General features: G+C 40.7%; 2 protein-coding genes across 2 annotated transcripts in view; both read left to right on the top strand.

Moving 5' to 3' along the window:
* LOC6584432 (hornerin) overlaps positions 1-2590 on the top strand; it is a 40823-nt gene extending 38233 nt beyond the window's left edge. Inside the window, exon 4 of the mRNA XM_032732233.2 lies at positions 781-2590. Within this exon, the coding sequence (XP_032588124.1) occupies positions 781-2538 (1758 nt within the window). The 3' untranslated portion in view covers positions 2539-2590. The remainder of the gene's footprint in view (positions 1-780) is intronic.
* On the top strand, positions 2500-18505 carry LOC122756727 (protein hunchback-like). The gene is made up of 2 exons (XM_044007018.1): positions 2500-2589; positions 17892-18505. Exons 1-2 carry the CDS (start codon positions 2587-2589, stop codon positions 18237-18239), a joined length of 351 nt encoding a protein of 116 aa, XP_043862953.1. The 5' UTR covers positions 2500-2586; the 3' UTR covers positions 18240-18505.
* Positions 18506-23575: the final 5070 nt, after the last annotated feature.

Raw genomic sequence — 23575 nt, 5'->3', positions numbered from 1 at the left:
TATATATATATATATATATATATATATATATATATATATATATATATATATATATTAATAAATAATTTTTTTTAATACTGAGAAAATAATAAAAAGGTAAAAAAAAACTTTTGATTAATATTTCGAAATAATATTTTGTTAAAAAAAAAATAAGGACATATATTGATTTTGATATTTAAAGATATCTAACAATTAAAATATTGGGAAAAAATATAAAATAAAACTATAAAAATGCAAATATTTAAAAGCGTACAAAAGAATTATTTAAAATAAATAAAATATAATGAATATATAAATAAACAAATATAAAAATGAAAATAAAATGTATTTTAATTTCAAATAAATTTAAGAATAAAAAAATCACAAATTTTTTAATTTTGGAAATTATGGAACATATTAAAAATATGTTTAAAATTTGTTTATTTATATTTATTTATTTGAAATTCATATTTTTTTATTTACATATGCCGAAAAAAAATTGAAAAAATTGATTAAATATAATCATGTACTTGATCCTTTATATGATATATTTATTAATAATATTTTATTATTTAAATTAACATTTTTGTTTGGTAAACTGAATTCAAGAAATATAAATGCGAGAGCTACTAAATTGAATATGTGTCTCTATGAAAGATTCCCGCTGAGGCGTAATGAACACCTTCACACATTTACACTGCTCGCACAAAGTATGCACAGCATTAATTACAGCTCGCGTATCGCTGGGCTTTTGGAGAGCAACTCGATCGATATTTAATCATGCGTTTCGATAATTCACAGGTCAAATGGTCACGCAAGAACATCGCTGCCACAATGGAGCGCTTCGAGCCCACCGCCACGGCGCAGTCGTCGTCGTCCACCTCGTCGCTGGATTATGGCTTTGCCGCTGGCGTCATGACGCCCGGCAGCAGCAGTGCCACGCCCTCGCACGGGGCTGGCTCAGCGGCCGGCATGTCGTCCACGGCCTCGCTGCATGTGGCCTACAATGGAGGCGGTGGTGCCGGTGGTGCCGGAGGTGCAGCTGGTGTGGGTGGTGTGGGTGGCGCAAGTGCTGGAGCCATGGGCGCCAGTGGCCCAGCTGGAGCGGCAGCTGCTGCGCCATTCAATCACGTCTACTCCTATGCCTATTACGAGCCCGGCGCCGCCAAATGCCATACGAACGTGCCCGCCCAGGGCCAGGGCAATGGACATCATCACGCGCCGTCAAAGAGTCCGCCGCGCAACTCGATCCGGGCGCTGCTGGCCAAGAGCTTCCGCTCGAAGTCATCGTCGCACAGCGGCCAGTCCACATCGTCGTCGCCCAGCGCCGAGGAGCGGGACAGGCACACGTATACCACACGCTACGGCACCACCGAGAACCTGTACGAGGAGGTTAGCGATCAGAAGATACGCAAAGTGCTCTCCGACAATCGCATTGCCACGTCCAGTGCGGGCAACGTCAAGGAGGAGCTGCGTCGCGTCCAGCACAATCATTTCCGTGTGCTGGACGAGCTCAATCTGTCGCTGGAGGCGCTCATAATGCCGCCCACGCCGCCCGACATCAGCCCCAGCCACGGTGGCCCGGCCAGCGCCAGCTCCAACGATGTGCAGCACGAGGCGCCAGCCACCAGCACCAGCTGCAGCAGCGGCAGTGGCAGCGGCAGTGGCAGTGGCAGTGGCAGCGGCAGCGGCGCCGTTGGCAACTCCTCCTCCTCGTCCTCCTCCGTGCAAGGCAAGAATGTGCTGAGCACCGGGCAGCGGCCGCGTCGCGGCGGTCTGCTGGGCGGTGCCGCGGCCAGCGCCGCATCCAACTCCAGCTCGGCCTCGCACGCCAGCCTCGAGAACTTGTCGAGCACGCTGAACAGCATGGAGCTGAAGGATCATGCGCACAGCAGCTGCATCAATCCGGAGTTCGATGAGGGCGACCTCGACAGCGGCTTCAGCGGCAGCGGCAGCAGCAGCGGCGCCAGCTACAATGAGAGTTTGCGCTACTATAAGACGGCCACGCCCACTAGCCATAGCCATAGCCATAGTCACAGTCATAGCCATAGCCATGGGCACAATCCCACAATGATGAACCACAGCAACAGCAGCAGCAGCAACAGCAACAGCAACAACAACAGCAACTGCAACAGCAACAACAACAATAACGGCAACAGCAGCACACTGCCGCACAACCTGCGCAGCTGCCGATCCTCGACAGCGTCGGGCACCTCCACCTCGAAGAGCAGCATGGCCAGCTGTGGCGAGGATCAGGGCATAGCCGGCATGGGCATGCCAATGGGCATGGGCATGAATATGGGCATGGGGATGCCAATGCCAATGAACATGGCCATGGGCATGGGCATGCCCATGAATACGAGCCTGGCCATGGGCATGGGCGAGATGACAGGCGGCAGCTCGATGTCGCCATTCAATTATCCGCGACGCTGCTCGGCGGATCAGCAGCGGGCGTCGGGCCGTTCGATTGCATCCGCCACGGGCTCCGCAACGGGCGGCGCCATCTCAGTGGCCACCGGCGCGAAACCCAAAAAGAACTTCTGGACCATGAAACCGTGATGCTACAAAAAGGCCCTGCGTCACATATGCAAGAAATGGAGCATTGTTATGGTGAGTACAATGAAAATTGGAGAGAATAATATTCAATAAGAGATTTGATCTGATATGATATGATATAATATGATGTGAATTGATACGATAATATTTATTATAAATGAATTGGATAGGAATATTGAAGTGAAGGATAGATATATGGGATATTGATGATATATGGAAGATATTAGAATGAAGGATAAATGTAATGTATTAATGATGTATATGATATGGAAGATATTGAAGTGTTGGATAAATATATGGGATATTGATGATATGATATTGAAGATATTAAAGTGAAAGATAGATGTATGGTATATTGATAATATATCTAATATTGTAGATTTTAAGAGTACTTGATGATGACTTATATTAATAGTAGTTCAATCCCTTACTGTCCACTCAACTTTATTTAACAGTTAATATTGGTTTTGCTCATTATTATCAATTAGATTTTACATATGTTAAAAAATGTTGTGGTAGAACCCATCTATAAATAATAGATAAAAAAAAAAAAAAAAAAAAACAAACAATAAAAATATAGTAATATAAATAAATAGACTCAAAAAAAATTTTAATAATAGAAAATAAATTTAAAAAAAAATAATAATAATAATATGAAAACATAAATTAAATAAATAAAAATAATAATAATAAATCAAATGAAAACGAAAATAATATAAATATAAAAAATACATTAAATATAAAATGCAAATAATGATAAAATGCAATAAATTATATTCAATTTTAAATTAAAAATTAATATTAAAAATATTAAAAACAAAAATAAACTTTAATTAAATAAATCAAAATTTAAAACAAAAACTTCTTGAAATGGAAAGCAAAAAGAAAAAATGGAATTAGAAATATCTAGAAAAATCACTTGTAAAGAACAGCTATAAATAGCTATGCATTACACCATAAAAAATATTCCAAACACATATGAAACAAAGCAGAGTCTCTTATCTCGGCCTCAGTGCCAAGGAGTTCCATTAGCACTCTCTCAACACGATTTATTGATTGCTGGTGCATGTATAAATGAGTATAAACGGCGAAAATCTCTGCAAATTCTGAAGATCTCCAGCGGCACACACTTATAAAGCTTTTCTCTTTCACTAATGACACCTGCTAAACGTTTTAGCTCTGCCTCGGCTCTCGCTCACCCAAAGCCTCGTTTGTGACTCAGCCTTAAAAGTTATGCTGCTCGTCGTCATTGTTATCGTCATGATTATCGTTATCGTAATCGTTATCGTTATTATTATTATAACTACTGCTGTCCCAATTCTGTTTATCTTTGTATATACAATTCTTTTATGCTCACCTCCCTGCCCCACCCCAGCTGAGCCCTGTTGTTGTTGTTGTTGTTGTTGTTGTCGCTCTAACTGTTGCAGCATCAATTTCAACTTTTCAACTTTAATCATAATAAATTTGCGGCTTGGCCCAGACCCAGGGCTCCATTTCAAATCAACGAGGCATTTCCGCTACCGATGCTGCTGTCGCTGCAGTCGCAGTCGCCGTCGCCGTCGACGTCGACGTCGTCGCTTTGGCCGCTCTCGGATATTCCCAAGATAATAAATTTATTAACAGGCAGCGCGGCAGCAACAGACAACATCGTCATTATCTGTAGCGGGCAGCTTGCCCCCGCGCCCGCCCTTGCCCTCGCCCTCGCCCTCGCCCTCGGCCTTGCGCTGTTTGCCCCCTTTCAATACCCACGAAATGAATCAATTAAAACTGATTGAACTTCATAGATTTGATTCTCTCTCTGTCTCTGTCCCTCGCTGTCTGTCTCTGTCTCTTCTTCTACTGCTTCACTCTTATTTTTTACATATATATATATATATATATATATATATATATATTCATCTGTGCAACTGAAACTGGGGTAATGCCGGATTCGGACTCGGATGCGGACCGCATCATCTCTCCGGGCAGCTATGTGGGAACTTGTTTGCACACACACACACACACGCACACATGCCCCCATTTTCTTGGTCTGCCACAGGGATTATGAGTGCGCAAGTGAGGCCATTAAGGCGCCTGTTGAAATCGAAATCCCAATATCAGCATTAAAACTCTTACAGCCTAAGATGCAGTCCGTCCAATGCGGCCAATATGCTCTCTGGCTCAACAATCGATTGCTGCCGGCAGCAACCCTTGTGAATGAACGATGCTGTTATTCATTGCATTTTGTTATAAATCTGTCAATTTGCACAATTGTGCGTGCGCTTTGTGCATTCGACAGGGTCGCGGCTGAGCCGAGGGCAGCGGCCGATTGGGCGAATGGGCGGGGTTCACAGCATTTTGGGGTGAATCAGCGATGCGATTCGACTCGAGCAAGACAGCATCTGAGCCTGAGACCGACACCGAAGCGTAGACCGAGACGGAGACACTGTTGAAATGCTTTTGAGCACATTCACATTCTCATTCACATTCACATTGATATCCGCATTCTCATTCACATCCGCAAGGGCGCACGTTTTTGGGCACCATAAAAAATCTGTTGCAAAGTGCGAGCTGTTGTTGTTGTTGTTGCTGCTGCTACTGCTGCTGCGGCTGTTGTTGTTGTTGTTGTTGTTGTTGTCCATGTGTTGATTTATAGTCGCAATTGTGCCTCGGCGCAACTAATTTGCCCCGAGTGCTAAGTAGCAAGCGAGCAGCCGCTTGTGTGGGTGGCTGACTGAAGCCGAAAGTATTTAGTAATAACTCCATAGAGTTCGCACAGCTCGAGTCGAGTCATCGACTCAGATTCGATATAAATATTGCAGCATATGAATCAATTCATCGATTGCTTAGCTGCAATTGCGGCAAGTGTGAATGCCAAATGATTCATTTATTCATATATTCTGAGGCAGAAAGTATTTAGTAATAACTCCATAGAGTTCGCACAGCTCGAGTCGAGTCATCGACTCAGATTCGATATAAATATTGCAGCATATGAATCAATTCATCGATTGCTTAGCTGCAATTGCGGCAAGTGTGAATGCCAAATGATTCATATATTCATATATTCTGAAGCAGAAAGTATTTAGTAATAACTCCATAGAGTTCGCACAGCTCGAATCGACTCAGATAAAAACAGTTTTAAATATTGCAGCATATGAATCAATTCATCGATTGCTTAGCTGTAATTGCGGCAAGTGTGAATGCCAAATGATTCACATGTGTATTCATTCATGCATCGAATATATATCAACAGAATCAGCTGCACCTCAGCTGCGCTTCAGGTAGTATTACGTAACGGGCTGCAGTGGCTTCTTAAGTAATGTAAAGCACTCTGTCTCTCCCTCCCCCCTCTCTCTCTCTCTCTCTCACTCTCTCACTCTCTCTCTCTCTCTGTAAATTGTAATTGCATTTGGCTTACAATCACTCATTGATGTGCTCTCAAAAAGGCATCAAACAGTCTTTTAGCCCGATTCGATTCGAACTTCCATCAATTATGCACTGCTTGCGTGTGCTCTTAATTGAATATGTAATATGAAATTCAACTATGGCACACACTTGCACTCATGCATTATTCACCTGGCTGCAATCTGAGTCCATTCATACACACACACACACACACGCATGCACACACATACAGTGATCTCTGGGACTTGTTAAACTTCATTCAGCTTGGCCAAAAACTTGATCTGAAAACGATTTGTATACAGTCCATTTGACAGCAGTTATCGTATGTTGTGCTCCCTCTCTCACTTCATCTGTGCCTCTCTGTAAACTTTTCCGGTGCTTGGCAACGCTTGGCGAAAGAAGAAGTAGAGCGAGCGAGGGAGAGGGAGAGGGAGAGAAAAAATAGGAAACCCAAGCGGCGCGGCTCACTTGAAAATCGTTTAAATGTTGCCAAATCGCTCGTAACCAGCAACATCAACAAAACAGGCTAATAAAGCAAGCCAACAACAGTGAAGGACGAGCAGACAGACAGACAGACAGAAAGGCAGACAGGCAGACGGGGGAGACAGAGGCGGGCGAGCAGGGCAGGAGCAGCCAAAAGGGCAACCCAAATAAAATCAGAGCCACATCAAATGCCAAACGTCTGTTCGCAAATATGAAAATGGATTTCGAATGGATTTCCAGCAGGTCTCCTCTGCAGCCAGAGTCAGGGAGTTCCACATGGCTTCGTAGCTGGACAATGGCGGTCAGATGCCACATTTAAAGTAGGGCAGGAGTAGGAGCAGCAGCAGGAGTAGGGATTGGACTTAGGGATAGGAGTGCCGCCACATATGCAGGCAAATCGGACGCAAACATTCACTTAGCCATAATAAAAGAAATGAGCAAACGCAAAGCGGCCAACAACAATGCGAAAATACCAAAAACTGAACACAGAAAAAAAAAAAAAAAAAAAAAATGAAACCAATTCAATTGCAATGCAAAGAAGACGAAGCAGAGGCAGAAGTAGAAGAAGTAGAGCAACAAACGGCAAAATTGTTGAAATTTGTCAATTTGTTGTTGTCGCATTTTAAATGTGCTCTCCACATATTTCTATTTTTGGAATACACTGGACAGTGCGGCCATATCAGCTATAAGCAGAGATATGGGAAATATGTATATAGAGTGTGTGTGAGAGAGAGAGAGAGAGAGGGAGACAGATTCTCTGATTTGATTAGAATAGCTGACTCTTACCCTAGATCTCTCTCTCTCTCTCTCTCTCTCTCTTTCACTCTCTCTTATAGAAGTTGCAAACTGCAATTGAAGGGGTATCTAGTATTCCGGCAGCTGGTCAAACGCGTCTCAGCTCCGCTTTTGCCTTTTGTTGTGCGCTGCTGGCCAAATTCAACGCACAGTTGCCAGTTTCGATAAGCAGCTCGAAGCGGCAGTTGGCTCTAGAGTCTTGTCTGGCTGGTGAGATTTAGCCATGCTGATTAAAATTGAATGATGGCCAGCAGGCCAGAGGACTGGGGACAGGCAGAGGGACAGCGACAAGGACAGCGACAGCGACAGCAGCAGCGACAGCAGCAGCGACAGCGAGTGACATAGAAATTGCCATGTCCCCAGCTAAAAATTCAGGATCCACAAAAACTGTAGCAGGGGGCGGGCTGCCGAGCAGGCCAACGATTGCTATTGCTATTGGTATTGGTATTAGTATTGGTCTTGGTCTTGGTTTAGTTTTGGCTTGGGCCGTCATGCCCTTCAACAATTACACACATACACAGAGCGAGACAGAGAGAGAGAGCGAGCGAGTGAGAGAGATAGAGGAAGACCGAAAAAAAAGAAACCTTAACCCACTGTTGGCGCCCGAAACGAAGCCGGAGACATAACATAATAAATTTGCAGACAAGGCACAGCTACGCGCTCGTCACGGTGGTGCACAGGCTAAGAAACAAACAAAAAAATACTTGAAAAAAAGCACAAATTATAAAATATAAAAATATATTTAGATACAAATCGATATTTTTCTTATTATTTAATTTCATTATTCTTGTTATCTACATACTTGTCAATACGTTCATTTCTTTTAATTAAATTCAAATTAAATTTTAGAAAATATATAACTATAAACTTATTTATTTAACAAAATCAATTTTTAAATTTATTTTTGGGATTCTTTAATAAAATATACAATATTAAAAACAATTTTTTTTTATTGCAACATATACTTAAAATTTATATGCTTAAATTATCTTAAACAAATATTTTAAATTCATAAAATTTGTTTTCTTTAGTTTTAATTCTTTCAAATAATTCAAATAAAACTAATCTGAGCAAAAAAAAAAAAAAATAATAATAATAATAATAATAATAATAATAATAATAATAATAATAATAATAATAAATAAAAATAAAAAATTCTAGCGCTAAATATTCACATAATTAAATTTTGAAATATTTGAGATATTTAACAAATATTTTGTAAATTAATTTGAGTTATAAATATATATATTTTATTTAAAAATATATTTATAAAATATTAGGCAAAACAATATTTTTATTTAAATTATTGAATATTTCTTATTTTTATATTTTAAAATATTAAAAACATATTCAAATATTTATTAAAAATTACATATACATATATTTTACATTCATATACATTTTTTTCACATAAATATTGTTTGAAAATTATCTAGCTCAATTTGTGCTAAAGCTCGCCTATCCTTTATAAACATTGATGTGATCTCTTCCCGCATGCTTTGGCACCAGTGTGCGCTGGTAGGGCGCCAACAGGCGAGACGGAATGGTAACTCGCCTCACCAAGGACACGCCGGCGTGGGCAGGGCAGGGCAGGACAGGATAGGGCAGGGCAGAGGCCAAAGCGGACAATGGCAGGCGTAGCGCAATAACATGAGGGTGGCTCAACGGTGGCTCAGCTTAGTTTGGTGGTTGCTGCCGCTGTCGACGCCACAACCGCTGCCGCTGCCACCGCCACCGCCGCCGCTGCTGCTGCTGCTGCTGCTGTTGACATTGTCAGCCTTGGACTGAAACTGCGACGGTTCTTGGGGGTTGTCTGCAAATCACCCACCATTTGCGCCCATTCTTCTTTATCTTGTCTTGTTGCTGTTGTTGTTGTGGTTTCATTCTCTGTTTTTTTTTTTTTTTTTTTTTTTTTTTTTGTGAAACTGCGTCGTCTGCGGGAGCAAGAAAAACTGTAGTAAATAATTCTTTAAAGATTTAGAGACACTTGGCGAACAGATGCGTTGCCAGCAATTGCAAATTTTTATGAGATATACACCGAGGCGACGCTGGCTGCGACGCGTGCCTCGAGCTGCTTTTTAGCTATTTCTGTTGGGCGAGCGAAGCAGCGAACGAGCGAGCGGGTGAGCGAGCGTCGCCATAAGCGGGCCACATATCAAGATTAATTTTTTCCAAGATAATAAATTCAATGCAGATTAAATGGCAGACCATTAAATTATCGGCAGCAAAGTCGACTTGAGAGGATGTCACTAGGGGAGCGTCTCTTCCTCTTGCTCTCGCTCTACCTCTCCCACTCCCACTCCATCTCCCTCTGCCTCTCTCACTCACTCTCTCGCTCGCTCGCTCTGTGTGCGTGACTGCCAAACGTATTTTGATAGTGCAGTGTAATTATGCTTAAGCTGCAGCGAGACGTTTATAAGTAAATCGCATATGAAAATCAGTTAAGAAACTCATAAATTAAATGGCCAAAAGATAATGCAGATAAGCGGTTTAGATAGCCCAGATAGCAGTTGATATAGCCATGGCATATGGAAAATCTATAGCCATCACGTAGTTGGCCATGAATTTAAATACATTTATTTTCTAGAAATGGTTTTTGGGCAAAATCGTTGGAGATATTGTGAAGAGAATTGAATGCGAGTGTTAAGTACTCGAATGATAGCACTACAAAGTATATATATTCCTGAATAGAACGACGTGCTGAAATGATTGGTGAACGGAGATCTATCAATATCCCTCGATGTATAGGAGATAGTGGTAAAATAAAAAAATAAAAAAAATAAAAAATGTTTCGGCTAGATAAAAGCTATTTGAGTTCAGAAAATCACCCAGTTTATATTTCTTTTTAATGTAATTAATTGCTGATTATTATTATAAGACTCTTTAGGTCTTGTTCTTGGGTCTGTTAGCGAGCATTTAGATCTTCATTATCTCTGCTTCTACAATTCTTCGCCGCATTGCTGAAATGTGTTGCATTTCTTATTCTGTTCAATTCTAGAGTATTGCAAGATTACGGTCTAGAAGCTATTGTTCCTGATAGCCAGACTAGAGTCGAACTGACTCGAATTTTCGGACAGACTTGACTGCCATCTATCTCAAGCTGTGTCGCCCAATGTATGCCCATATATCCTGACAGATCTTCAGAGATCCTGAGGTATCTTCAGAGATCCTGAGGGATCTTCAGAGATCCTGAGGGATCTTCAGAAATACTGAGATATGTTCAGAGATCTTCAGATATCTTTAAAGATCCTCAAATATCTTCAGAGATTCTCAAAGATCTTCAGAGATCCTCAAAGATCTTCAGAGATCCTGAGGGATCTTCAGAAATCCTGAGAGATGTTCAGAGATCTTCAGATATCTTTAAAGATCCTCAAATATCTTCAGAGATTCTCAAAGATCTTCAGAGATGCTCAAAGATCTTCAGAGATGCTCAAAGATCTTCAGAGATCCTCAGTCGCCCATAGTTCAACTTCTGAGACCTTTGCTATCTATAGTTGTATTCCATATATGAAGTCTGTGAAGACTTTCAGCAGCTCTTTAGTTTAGCTTTCCCCAATCACTTGATGGCTTTATAGAATTCTGCAATTAAAATTTCCCATATCCATTCGAGCTTTTGTGATGTTCAGCAGAACTAAATCGAGGCAAGCCAACGATGCAGACACATTAATTACGCTACGTTGGCCTGGCCCAGAGGCAAGTTCACAAATTTAGCGGCGCAGCTGCAATCAAATGCCGTCAAGGCAATAGTCAAAAACAAAACAAAAAAAAAAAGAAAAGAGAATAAGAAGACATGGAATGCAAATGACAGGAGGAGCGCGCTAAAGTTAAAAACAAAAGCGACTCTGTCGCATCGACGGGGCCCCCACTTGGGCAGCAGACGAAATCCGAAATACGAAATCCGAATTGCCGCTGGTGCCTCGCCGCGTCGTCCTTTTGCTATCTGGCCGCGGCTGCCTCTGCCGCCACCGCCTCTACCGCCACAGCCACTGCCACTGCCGCCCATCAATCAGGCTGTGCAAAGCACATCTCAAAGTCAATTTTTTTTGGCAAACAAACAAAACGATTGACGAGATATCGAGGCAGCGCCACAAGCGTGTGTGTCCATGTGGCACACAGTAACCGCCGCTTGGTGCCCGCTGCCTGCTGCCCGCCACTTCGCTTAATCAACGGTTGAGGCACCAAATGTCAAATGGTCGGCTGATTGGAAAGTCGCGCGCGAAACGCGCACAAATCGCGCGCGCTTTTAATGAGATCAGATTTGACAATTTGCAGCATAGACAAACGTTGCGTTGTATGTGAGTGTGTGTGTGTGTGCGCGAGTGTGTGTGTGTGTGTGTGGTGTCAGCGGTGGTTGGGTGGTGGCACAGCCGCACAATCAGTTTCCGTTTCCGCTGGCCGCCATTTTGTTGCTCTCCGGCTAATAAAACGTTGAGCGACAATTATTTGCTTCGCCTTTTTTTTTCTCCTTTTCCTTTTCACTGGCCTTCTCCGTGTTTTCCGTCCGGCCGGACGAGAGACCAGACCAAGTCGAACTTTTAGTTTGGCAACGTAACGCGATGCGGCGCTTGCTTCATTAACTGTACAAGTAAAGCAGCCGCAACAACAATGCAGCGCAACGGGCAAATAAGCGCGTGAGTGCAAGCAAATAGCCGACTAGCAGATACCCTGGAAAACAGCAAAGAGAGAACAGCAAAGGGCAAAGTTTTGCTAATTTCTGTTATATTTTGTTTGTTTTTATTTATATTTCAGTCAATCAACGTTTTTTTGCAATTTTTAAAATGTGATTGACTAGTAGATACCGTATAAAATAAAAGTAAATAAACAAATTTTGCATTTTTATAATTTATCTTTATTTTAATCGATATTTTTCTGAATTTTATTATTTAATTTCCCTTGACTGGCAGATACCCTGTTTTGTATGCTCATAATTGAAATATATTTTAAAAAATTTATTTATATATTTGTGGATTATTTGCAATGTGCTTGACCGCCAGATACCCTGCAGTGCAATTTGATTTCTTCGCTTCACTCAAATTATTTGTAATTACTTTTCCAGCCAATTAAGCCTTTGTTTTGATTGTTTTCTATTCATTTCATATTTCATATTTAATAAAAAATCTTCCTTTGTTCCATTCGGGCCGCGTATACTCCACTTGGCCGTATGCGGCAATGCCACTTAGTTTGATGTTGTTTTGCTTATTGCTTTTTTGTTGCTGCCGTTGCTGCTGCTGCTGCTGTTGTTGTTGTTGTCCGCTTCACACCTATGTTTGTGCAACGGCTTTTGTTTGGGCTGCCTTTCGTGGTGCTTTCGTTTCGGTGCGGAATATAAACAACGGCCCTGACGCAGGCAGCAGGCAGCAGGCAGCAGGCAGCGGGCAGCGGGCAGCGGGCAGGGGGCAGCAGGCAAACAACCAACAGCAACACTCATCGGTGTGTTGCTGCTGGTGTTGGTGTTTGCAGACAACAAGCGAGGCCCCCGCGCGCCGATAGCTGTGCATTGGCTTTTGCAGTCTGAGTGTGTGCGTGTGTGTGTGTGTGTCCGCCCCTTTTTTGGCCCACTCGTGGCGCCAATTTATGACCTGTCAGAATTTTCCACTGGTCGAAAATCGCCAGCGCCTTAAAAAGAAAACAGAAAGAAAAAGCACACACACACACATACACACACAGAGAGAGAGACTTGAAGTGCTCTGCCGCAAACTTTAGCGCTCGAATAAGTAGGCAACACTTTTTCCCTTTATATATATATATATTTTTTTTGCAAACTGCTTAATTCAGCTAAAGCTAAAGACATTATTGATGTACATAATATTTGCAAGAGATATCGAAATATATATATGTGTATATAATATAGTCAAAGCATATTTTAAGTTTTATGCGGAAACGCCTTACGCCGCCCACTGTGCGAAAACTTTCGAGCCCCACTAAGTAGGCAACAGCTTTTGTTAGTTCGCGACAGATATATATATATATATATATATATATATATATATATATATATTTATATAGATAGACAGACTGGTAAATAGCGTAAACTCAAGAGGCAGTAAGTTGGTATTTTTTAAAATTTGTTTCTTTTTTTTTTATAATTTATACAACGTTTTTTAAGAGCTTTAATTTATATTTATATTAAAATTTTACCTATGTCTGCTCTATTAACCTTGTGTCTAATATACAAAATTATACAAAATTTTTATTTCTTGGTAAAAAAAAATTTAAAATGAGTTAAGAAAAGGACATTCTCTCTGTCTCTGTCTCTGTCTCTCTGTCTCCTTTGACAACTTGTTTTCTTTTTATTTGTCTGCTCATAGTCTCAACTTTATTCAAGTCGGCAATTTATGCATATATATGCATAATATATTATTCTATAGCATTCCAATGAATTGACCCTTGGACATGCCGAACTTACCGAACCGCTGCTCTCTCTCTCTCTCTCTCTCTCTCTCTCTCTCTCATTCTGTCCTGCTGCTACTCCTCCTCCATTTTGTCACTCTCTTGCCGCTGTGCCGATTTGTGTGTCCTTTCATTATATGACCATGTAGCATGTGCGTGACACGCCCCCAACACGCCCACATAGGCCGTGCTTCTTTGGACAGTGCGCTACATGGCCCGATAAGTTGGTTAAAAGTTCAATGACGCTTTTTGACGGCTTTTGACTTGTGGCATGTTGCCGTTGTTGTAGTTGTTGTTGCTTTTTCGGATATATAGTAAAGCCTTCTGATGCTGTGCCGCTGTCCAGGTGTCTGCCTGCAGGTGTGCAGGTGTGCAGGTGTGCATGTGTGCACAACTGTCTGCGCTGTCTGGCCAGCCGACGAGCCGCATAATTTCCGACGAACAGCAGCGCCAACAGCCTGACTTAATTCTCTCTTTTTTCAGGTGGGGGAGGGGGTTAGGTTGGGGTCAACCAGCTGACAACTGTGTCCAGGCGAGCGGGAGCCTGCGGATGGCTGGGTCTCGTTTGGGTGCTAGTGGAAGGACACGGGGTCATGGCAACGTCTCATTCATTCTGTCAGTCAGCCAGTCAACCAGTCAGTCAATCAGTCAATCAAGCAGCCATTCAATTTATCGTTGACTTAACTTTTTGATGGTTACAAAATGAAATTTATGAAGCCGCACCCGATGTCCCTCTCGTCACCCCTCGTCACCCCTCGTCACTATTCTCCATATCCCAAAAACTGTGAAACAAATGCCAAAGCTGAGCAAACAAAACACAGTTGCTCGACTAGCAGATACCCTGCACAGTCTTTCGAGTTGTTGTGCCTGCTCTGAGATATTGGAAAACCCCTTCGATTCCTAAGACTTCTGATAGGCAGATGACTTCATTTAGATTTCTCTCAGTGTATATGTAACTATAAACTTTTTTAATTTATGCATGTATGTATCTATGTATATTGCATACGTATGTGTATGTCATGCCAGGCATACAGCTTAGAGCTAATTTCTCTCAGTGTTGATATAACTTTCTTGTTTTCTCTCTCTCTCTCTCTCGCTTTCTCTCTCACTCACTCACTCTATCTCTTTCTTTCTCTCCGTCTCTCTCTTTTTCCCTCTCTCTTCCTCTCTCTCACACTCTCCATCTCTTTCTCTTTCTCTAGCTCTATCTTATTTCTTCACTTATCTTTTCAAAAGTTTTGTCTCGTGTTTCTTAGTCTGGCATGCCTGCTTGCTTCGCCTGCGGGGTATGTTATGAGTCTTATCATTTTATTTTTGGGACTGCCTGTTTCATTGCCATTCATACGCTCACACACACACACACACACACACACACACACACACACACACATTATGCACACATCCATCAGCTGCAGCTGGCGCTTCATGCGAGCTCTCAGACTCCAACAGCTTGGCCTCTGCCCACGTCTCTGCCTCTGCCGTCGACCTGTAGCTGCCGCTGCTGCCGCTGCTGCTGCCTCTGCCTCTGCCTCTGCTGCTGGCCTGGGTCCTCTGTCGAAGTGTTATCTTTGCGGTGGCATCTATAATGGGTTTTGTCACGTCGCAGACGCGTCTGCCATCATCTCTCTCGCTTCCTCCCTCCCTTTTTCCCTCTCTCTCTCTCTCTCTCTCTCACTCTCTGTCTCTCTCCCTCCCGCTCTCTGTCTCTTTGTCCACTTTCGTGCAACTGTTTGCTGAGGCATGAAAAACGCACGTCGACATCAATAAACTTAAAACAAAAAGCGTTCGAGGCGAGCGGGCAGAGGTAGAGGCAAAAGCAGAAGCGGAGGCAGGTCACCTTTTGCGTCACACACACACACGCACATGTGTGCTGCTGCTGCGTGTGTGTGTGTGCGTGTGTGAGCGCTGTTGCTTTTGTAAAACATTTGCGTGTTGTTTAAGCCGCTTTTCGTAGTACGCAGCTCGTCTATCCGCTTAATAACTTTGGCGCCAAATGTCAAGCGCTGCCCCTTGAACAGCAGCAACAATAACAAGGGTGCGCATGTGTGTGCGAGTGTGTGTGTGTGTGTGAGTGGAGCAAGTGTATCAAATTGGCGGCCCGTTATCCAGTTGACTTTTCACAAATTTTCCAACGTAATTGTTAAAGCTCGCAATGCGGTCAAGTGACCGTGTGTGTGTGTGTGTTTGTGTGTGTCTGTGTGTGTGAATGCCAAGACAAGCACAAAATGGCAACCATAGATAAGTGAGGAGAAGGGTGGCTTAACGGGCAGCTACCCGCTGCTGGCCAGACACCCAATAAAATTATATTGTACATGCATGCGGCAATAAATAAATTAGAACAAGGTGCCACAAGCGGCAGCTGCACGAGAGTGCCAACAGAGCGAGAGAGAGAGAGAGGGGAGAGAAGGAGAGAGAGAGAGAGAGAGAGAGAGAGAGCGAGGGAGAGAGAGCGAGTGGGAGAAAGACAACATTTTATTTTGCCTTTTAATAATAAACTGAAGCATAGCTATGAGGGCGCTGCGTGGGCGTGGCAGGCGAAGCAACTGCGTTGGCAGTCAGATGCAATTTATTGATAATATATATGCGGCTTCAGGGCCACAGCAGCAGCAGCAGCAACCTTCAAGCATTCGTAAATGCTATACACAGCGTGAGAGAGAGAGAGAGAGAGAGAGAGAGAGAGAGAGAGAGAGAGAGAGAGAGAGAGAGAGGGAGAGAGAGAGGGGGAGAGCGGGCAGTGCGCCAGCGACAGCAATAAATGGAGGGGAAAACCTTTTGGCAATTTGTTGCGACAAATTTTTGGCAATATTTTGCTGACCAGCGAGAGCAAAGAGACAGCAGCCAGACAGACACTCAAAATTTACGGCGACTGATAAGCAAAATGTAGTGGAAGAGAGAGGGGGGGAGGTAGAGGGAGGGACAGGTAGTGTGAGAGAGAGAGCAACACAATGATAAAGAAGATGGAGTAGGAGACAAGAGAATAGAAGAAATCTGATTTTATAAATATAACAGTTTGCCAGACACAGAAAACAAAAAAAAGCAGAAGAGAGAAGAGCAGAAGAAGAGAGAATTGGGACTAAAAAATAGATAATAGAGGAGATAGGATAGAGGATAGATGATAGAAAATAGATGATAGAGGATCGAGTATATAGGATATAGGATATAGGATATAGGATATAGGATATAGGATATAGGATATGGGATATATGATATAGGATATAGGATATAGGATATGGGATATAGGATATGGGATATATGATATAGGATATAGGATATAGGATATGGGATATAGGATATGGGATATATGATATAGTATATAGGATATAGGATATGGGATATAGGATATGGGATATATGATATAGGATATAGGATATAGGATATAGGATATAGGATATAGGATATAGGATATAGGATATAGGATATAGGATATAGGATATAGGATATAGGATATAGGATATAGGATATGGATATATAGATATATGATATAGGATATAGGATATAGGATATGGGATATAGGATATGGGATATATGATATAGGATATAGGATATAGGATATGGGATATAGGATATGGGATATAGGATATAGGATATAGGATATGGGATATAGGATAGAGGATAGAAGATATAGGATATAGGATGCTTCATAAAGGATAGAGGATAGAAACAATGAATAATAGAATATAGAGAAAGGAATAAGGGAATTGTAAATAGTGAATAAATAGAAAACAGAAAATAGAAAATAGAGATAGATAATAATAATATACAGATAGATAGAGGATAAAGGACTAGATAATAAAGGACTAAATATTGGATAAGAAAGAAGGAATTGAGAATAAAGAATAGAATATAGAGAAAGGAAAAAATAGAATTGAGAGTAGAGAATAAACTATAGGGACTATAAAATAGAGAAAAGAGAATGCATAATGGAGAGTAAAGAATAGAAAGCAGAGAGTATAGAGAATTGGGGATAGAGAAGAAAGAATAGCGAATAGAAAATAAAGTGTAGTAAAGAGTAGCATATAAGATGAGGGATACTATCTGAGGAAGCTGGGAATCAAGTTCGATCCCTCGTTTTTTCGCAAAATTTACTAATACCAACTGAAGAAACTCAATCCCTAAATAAATCTCTGAGTATTTGTAAACCACATCGATTTTTCTTTGTGAAACGAAAGCGATTAATATAATTAAGTTAAATTTGTAATAATTTAAATAATAAATGCATGATTAAATTTCAATTAACTGTGCATAATTTGATTGCACTTTTCGAATTAATAAATCATTCTCTCTATCTCTTTCACTCTCTATAGGAATACAATACAAAGACTGCCTCATGCCACGCCATCCACTACTACCAGCCACATTCGCATTCGCATTCGCATTCGCATCTGCATACGCATCAGCGTATCAACAACAATTGCAGCAATTGCTGCAGCAACAGCAACAGCAACGGCAACAGCAACAGCAACTGTTGCTGCAACAGCTCCATCTCCAGCCACAAGAAACAACAGCAACAACAGCAGCAGCAAAAGCAGAAGCCGAAACATCGATACGGTCACACTGGCCGCAGTCGCTACAACTACAAATACGATGCCGTCGAGGAGTGCTGCCGTCCGATCTTCCACGAGCAATACGGCTCCTTTGCGGACATGTTGTGAGTGGGCATCAGGAGGTGGGCAGCAAGGCGGAACACACGGTACCTACAGCAGACGAACTACAAAGTGTTATACTATATAGAGGAGCGAGAGCAGGAGGAGGGACAGGCGACGGAGAGGATGGAAGGGGAGCAGGAGCAGGAGACGGAGTCCGAAACAGGTGCGGATACGGATACGGATACGGATACGGATTGAGCAGTTGCAGATGTTTAATGTTAGCTGGTTACATAGGTAGTTTCTTCATTTACACACACATACACATACACACACAGGCAGTATACCTAAAAAAAGAAAAAAGAAATGAAATAAAACGTAAAGATGTAGTGAATTTTTTTTATAGATATTGAGTGTGTTTATCTATGGAAAAAAATAAAAATAAAAGAAAAGGAAAAGCAAAAAGCAAACGATTAGCGATAAACGATAACAAATTTGAGTGTTAAAATATATAAATATATATATATATAAATACATATACTATATATGTATACACATAACTATATTGATGTATACCTTTTCGAGAGCACACACAGAACATAATGTTAAAATGCAAATATATATATTTAAAATATATGTATTATCCATTGATATCCGGCTATAAATGGCACGCGCGTATAAATGTTAGGCATATACATACATATATATGTCGATATATATATACATACATATATATACAGATATATATGTGTCTATATCGAAATATAGAATTTACACACATACTATTTATTCATGTACATATAATAAATTGATATCCATGCTATATATATACATATATATATGTATATGTATATATATATAAATAATGAAACTATGTGAAAGGCATATAAAGTTTTTTTTTTTTTTATTGGAAATTCCGTCTAGAATTAGCATTGAGAATTGTTGTTGTTCTATATATATACATACATGCATACATATACATACATATGCATACATATATATGTATACACATTTATATATATATACTTTTTTTTTTGGTATAATAGACTAGATCTAGGATCTGGCCTGGCCTGGCCCAGAAATTGTCTTAACTAAGCGCATTTATTTAAAAAATAAAACGAAAATCGAAATTGAAATAAAAAATATATACACATATATGCATAAATTTGTAAACTTAAATATATATATATATACACATATATATATATATATATATATATATAACTAACAATATTTTTTTTTTTTTTAATTTATAATATTGCAAATGCTTGTATATAGAGTTAAACAGATATTTGATGGCAACATTTTAATAATAAAATAAATATATATTAATAAAAAAATTAAAAATTAAAAAAAAAAAACATTTTTTTTTTTTCAAATACTCTTATTATTATTATATGCATAGATAACTCTTAGTACGATCTAAGCTCTGAGTGTTAAACAAATGTAAATAAATTAAATCGTTTTGAATTGAATTGACGCACAGCCAACTGAAGAGAAGGGAGAAGCGACGACTCATTAAAAAAAAAAAAAAAATATATATATATATATATATAAAAGAAATGAAAAAAACAAAACACAAAGTAAGATAATACAATTTACACTCGTCGACTTACTAATTACAAAAAGAAAATTACATAAAAAAATGTGTCTTAATAACAAACAAAAGAAAATGAATGCACATACATACATACATACGACTCGCATATATGTATTTGTATATGTGTATTATCGATGGTTAGCATATTGTATGTATTCCAGACCTAAATAGAGAGCACGCTGTAAAGCATTCCCTAAATGTGGTGTCAACTCGAACTCGAATTCGAATTCGGATTCGAATTCGAACTCGAACTCAAACTAAGTAAAAAACAAATTCAATGTCAAGTTAAAAATGAAAAACCTTAAAAAAAACACACCCTGAATACATTTAAATTGGGCATTTGTGAAAATGTGTAGGATCAAGCAGTGCAAAAACTAGGAGAGCGAAAGGGAAAGCAGAGAGAGAGAGAGAGAGAGAAAGCATCTCTCGCAGAGCCACTTGACCACAGCAAGGACTAGCATGGAGTGGGACATTGTTCAGAAAGCATTGCATACTTTTTGGCACCCGCTCCAACTCACACACACACAAACACACTGCCATACACACACTCGAATATATCAAATTTTAAATTCTCAACTGCACTTTGCAGAATTTTAAATGTCTAAAATAAACGTAAAGAGAAAAATAAGAAAACAAAACAAAAAATGAAAGGAAAACAAAAAACAAAAATATAATGAAATGCATAAAAATATTGGATTTAAAATAAATAATTTAAAAAAAAATAAGAATTACAGCGTAACTATTCAAATACCAGAAACTTTTAACAAACAAATGAAGAAAACAAAAAATTTAGCACAAAAAAAAAACACACACACACACACATTTAAGAAAGAAGAAAAAAAGACAGCTAAAATATGAATTGATTTAAACCGAAGTTTTTTGAGCTCATTTGATGCTAAATGCTATAAAAAATATATAGTTGTAATTAATAGTTCTCTTAACTTTAGTTCTCATGCTACTTTCCTTTATATATATATATATATATATATAAAGAAATATATATAAATATATTTTGTTTTTTGTATTTTTTTTTTTTTTTTTTCTTAAAAGAAAGCTTAAAATGTGATATTTTATAAAACTATAAACCACAAGAGAGCGCAGAGTAAACAGCTGAGCAAGTAAAAGAGAAACCGTCTAAGCACACACAAACATACATATACACACACAGAAACACACACACACACACACCTGTATACACTTGAAAAAAAAAAAAACTGGCATTATTCAAGAAAGAAAAAGAAACGTTTTGCACTTTATTGTCATTAAATTATGATTATTATTATATAATTTAAGCGAACTGTAAGTAACGTTATATTCATTATTGATGAGACACAAATAAAAATAAATTTAAATAACAAAAAAAAACGAATGTTCTTATGACTTTCTATTCGTTACACATTGAAGCAAGGATCTGTTGCTGCTGTTACAGTTGCATCGCCTTAACAGCGCGTCGGCTGTTAACAACACGTTCCACAGCGCGCAACCACCGTGTGGAACGCAACATGTTGGCACGCCGCGCCGCGGCCAAACATGTTGTGCTGCATACCATTAAGCGGCGCGTGGCTTTACAGGTGGCTGCTTCAAAAAACTGCAGCATACTTTCAGGCGGCGCCATCAATTGCGACTGCTTTAAGGCGCAGCATGCTTTTGGGCGGCCGCATACAAATCAAAAGCTAAATAAAATTTAATTTCAAAAATATACAAATCAAAATTTTGGAAATTTTTTTGGAATTTTTGCCTAATCTGGTGATGTGGTACGCGGCGTGCATAAGCTGGATTTGTATCTGTTGGTCTTTAGCAATTAAATTGTTTTAGACTAAATCGCATCAATTTATCGCTCGAACGGCTCAGCAGCAGCTGCAGCTGGGCCAGCCCCGGAGCAACTGGCTGGAAAATCCGCTTGACTCAACTCAAGAATAGCTACGCTGTATCCATGCAATAAAAACTTCAGCTGTTCCATTGTTATGATGCGATTTGCGATGCGTTTGCCTAGCTCCAAATTTAGGCACTTTAAATATGAAAGCACATATATACATACATATGTATGTATATGTATATATATATGCCTGCTATATACATATATATTCTGTTTCAGCTGGAGCGATAATCAGCTTTGGCTTTAATGCTGCAGCCATAAAAATATAAAATTCATTTTTGCCAATGCAATGGACTTTAAAGCTCTTTTGACTTTTTATGTTTTGAGTGTGTTTGTGTGTGTGTGTGTGTGTGTGTGTGCGTGCGAGCTGTTATTTGGGTGTTGGATGCGCTGCGGGCACGTTGTTTGTATCTGTAAAGCAATTAATAATAATTGGCCCTAAAAACCCCTTTTCACTCTCTGTCAAATGCGTGTGCGTGTGTGTGTGTGTGTGTGCGTGTGCGTGGGTGTGTGCTTAACAACAACTACATCAGGACAGCTAGCAGCTACAACAAACAAGCAGTCCGTTAAGGGACGTTTCGACTGGCGAGGGAAGTTGGCGCTGCGACGGCTATTTGCAAATATTTACAACATCCGCTGCCCGGGCTATATAAACAAACAAGCACGCACGCACATAGACACACACACACACGCATACACACACACAGACACACATGTGACTTCACTGCGCGCTTTGGCAAATAAAAGTTCTGAAATGCGATTATCTTGATGAATTGGAATTTGAATTTTAATTCTCTGCTGCTGACCAACAAATACACGCACACACACACACACACACACACACACACACACACACATAGATATAGATATAGATACACCCACACACATGCACTTGCACGCAGCAATTGCCATCAGCAATGACACCTCCACTCGAAACCCAACCCAAGCTCAGCCCCGCCCACGCGGCAATTGGCCAAACATGTTGTTCATCAAAAAGTTCTCGCATTTAGCATTTACATTTGGGCAGCGATACAGAGTTGTCGGCAAATCGCTAGACGGACTCGCAACGGAATCTGAATTCGAGTCTGAATACTGAATTTCCATTTGTATTCGAAGCTGAAACCGAAACCGAAACCGAATCGCTGGAGCCGGAGTCCGCCTCATGGACATAGCCGGAGTCAAGTGGCTCGCTGGGGCCATTCGTACCTGTTGTAATTGCCGAGCTGTCTGAATATGTGACCATTCCCGCACACCCCTTCCCACCCACCCACTCTGTAGAGCACATTCAGTTGCTGCATCTGTGTCACAGGCAATTCTCAAAAGCATAAAAGTCAAATTTGTCGCATGGCCCACGGAGACGGCGGCCGCCAGTTTTTGCATCTCCCCAAGCAGCCGCGGGCCAACTGTGGGCGGGGGGAGGAAGGGGCAGGCGATAGGGATGGGAGTGAGCCAGGTGCGGGCGAGTCAGGTAATTGGCTTTGCCATATTCGTATCTCGAGCATACGCTTGTCATTTAGATACGCATCCACTTTGCCCCAATCCCCAAATCCAAACAACAACCTGAAACCGGGAACAATACAAAAAAGGGGTAATCCCCCAGCCAGCGAGAGAGAGAGAGAGAGAGAGAGGCAGGCGGGTGGCTGAGAGGGACACAAATAGCATTCACGCACAGGCGCCCCCATTGTGGTGGGCAGCGCCAAGGATACAGTTGCTCCAGCTGTTGCTGACCTAAAGAACCCCTCAGCCGACTCAATTGCCAGCTGCATGCAACTGGGATGGGGCAACGTTGATCAGGCTTGCACCCTAGCAAATAGGTACAACTTTAATGGGGCTAGTAGGGTGCAGATAGGGAAATGGAAAAAAAGAGAGCGAGAGGGAGGGAGAGGCTAAGATATGTGTAAGCATAGAGAACGAAAGAAAGATATTCTT

This window comes from Drosophila mojavensis, unplaced genomic scaffold (assembly GCF_018153725.1).
Source record: "Drosophila mojavensis isolate 15081-1352.22 unplaced genomic scaffold, ASM1815372v1 contig_136, whole genome shotgun sequence".
Classification (NCBI taxonomy): Eukaryota; Metazoa; Arthropoda; class Insecta; order Diptera; family Drosophilidae; genus Drosophila; species Drosophila mojavensis.
This window is presented reverse-complemented; position numbering and strand designations above follow the sequence as displayed.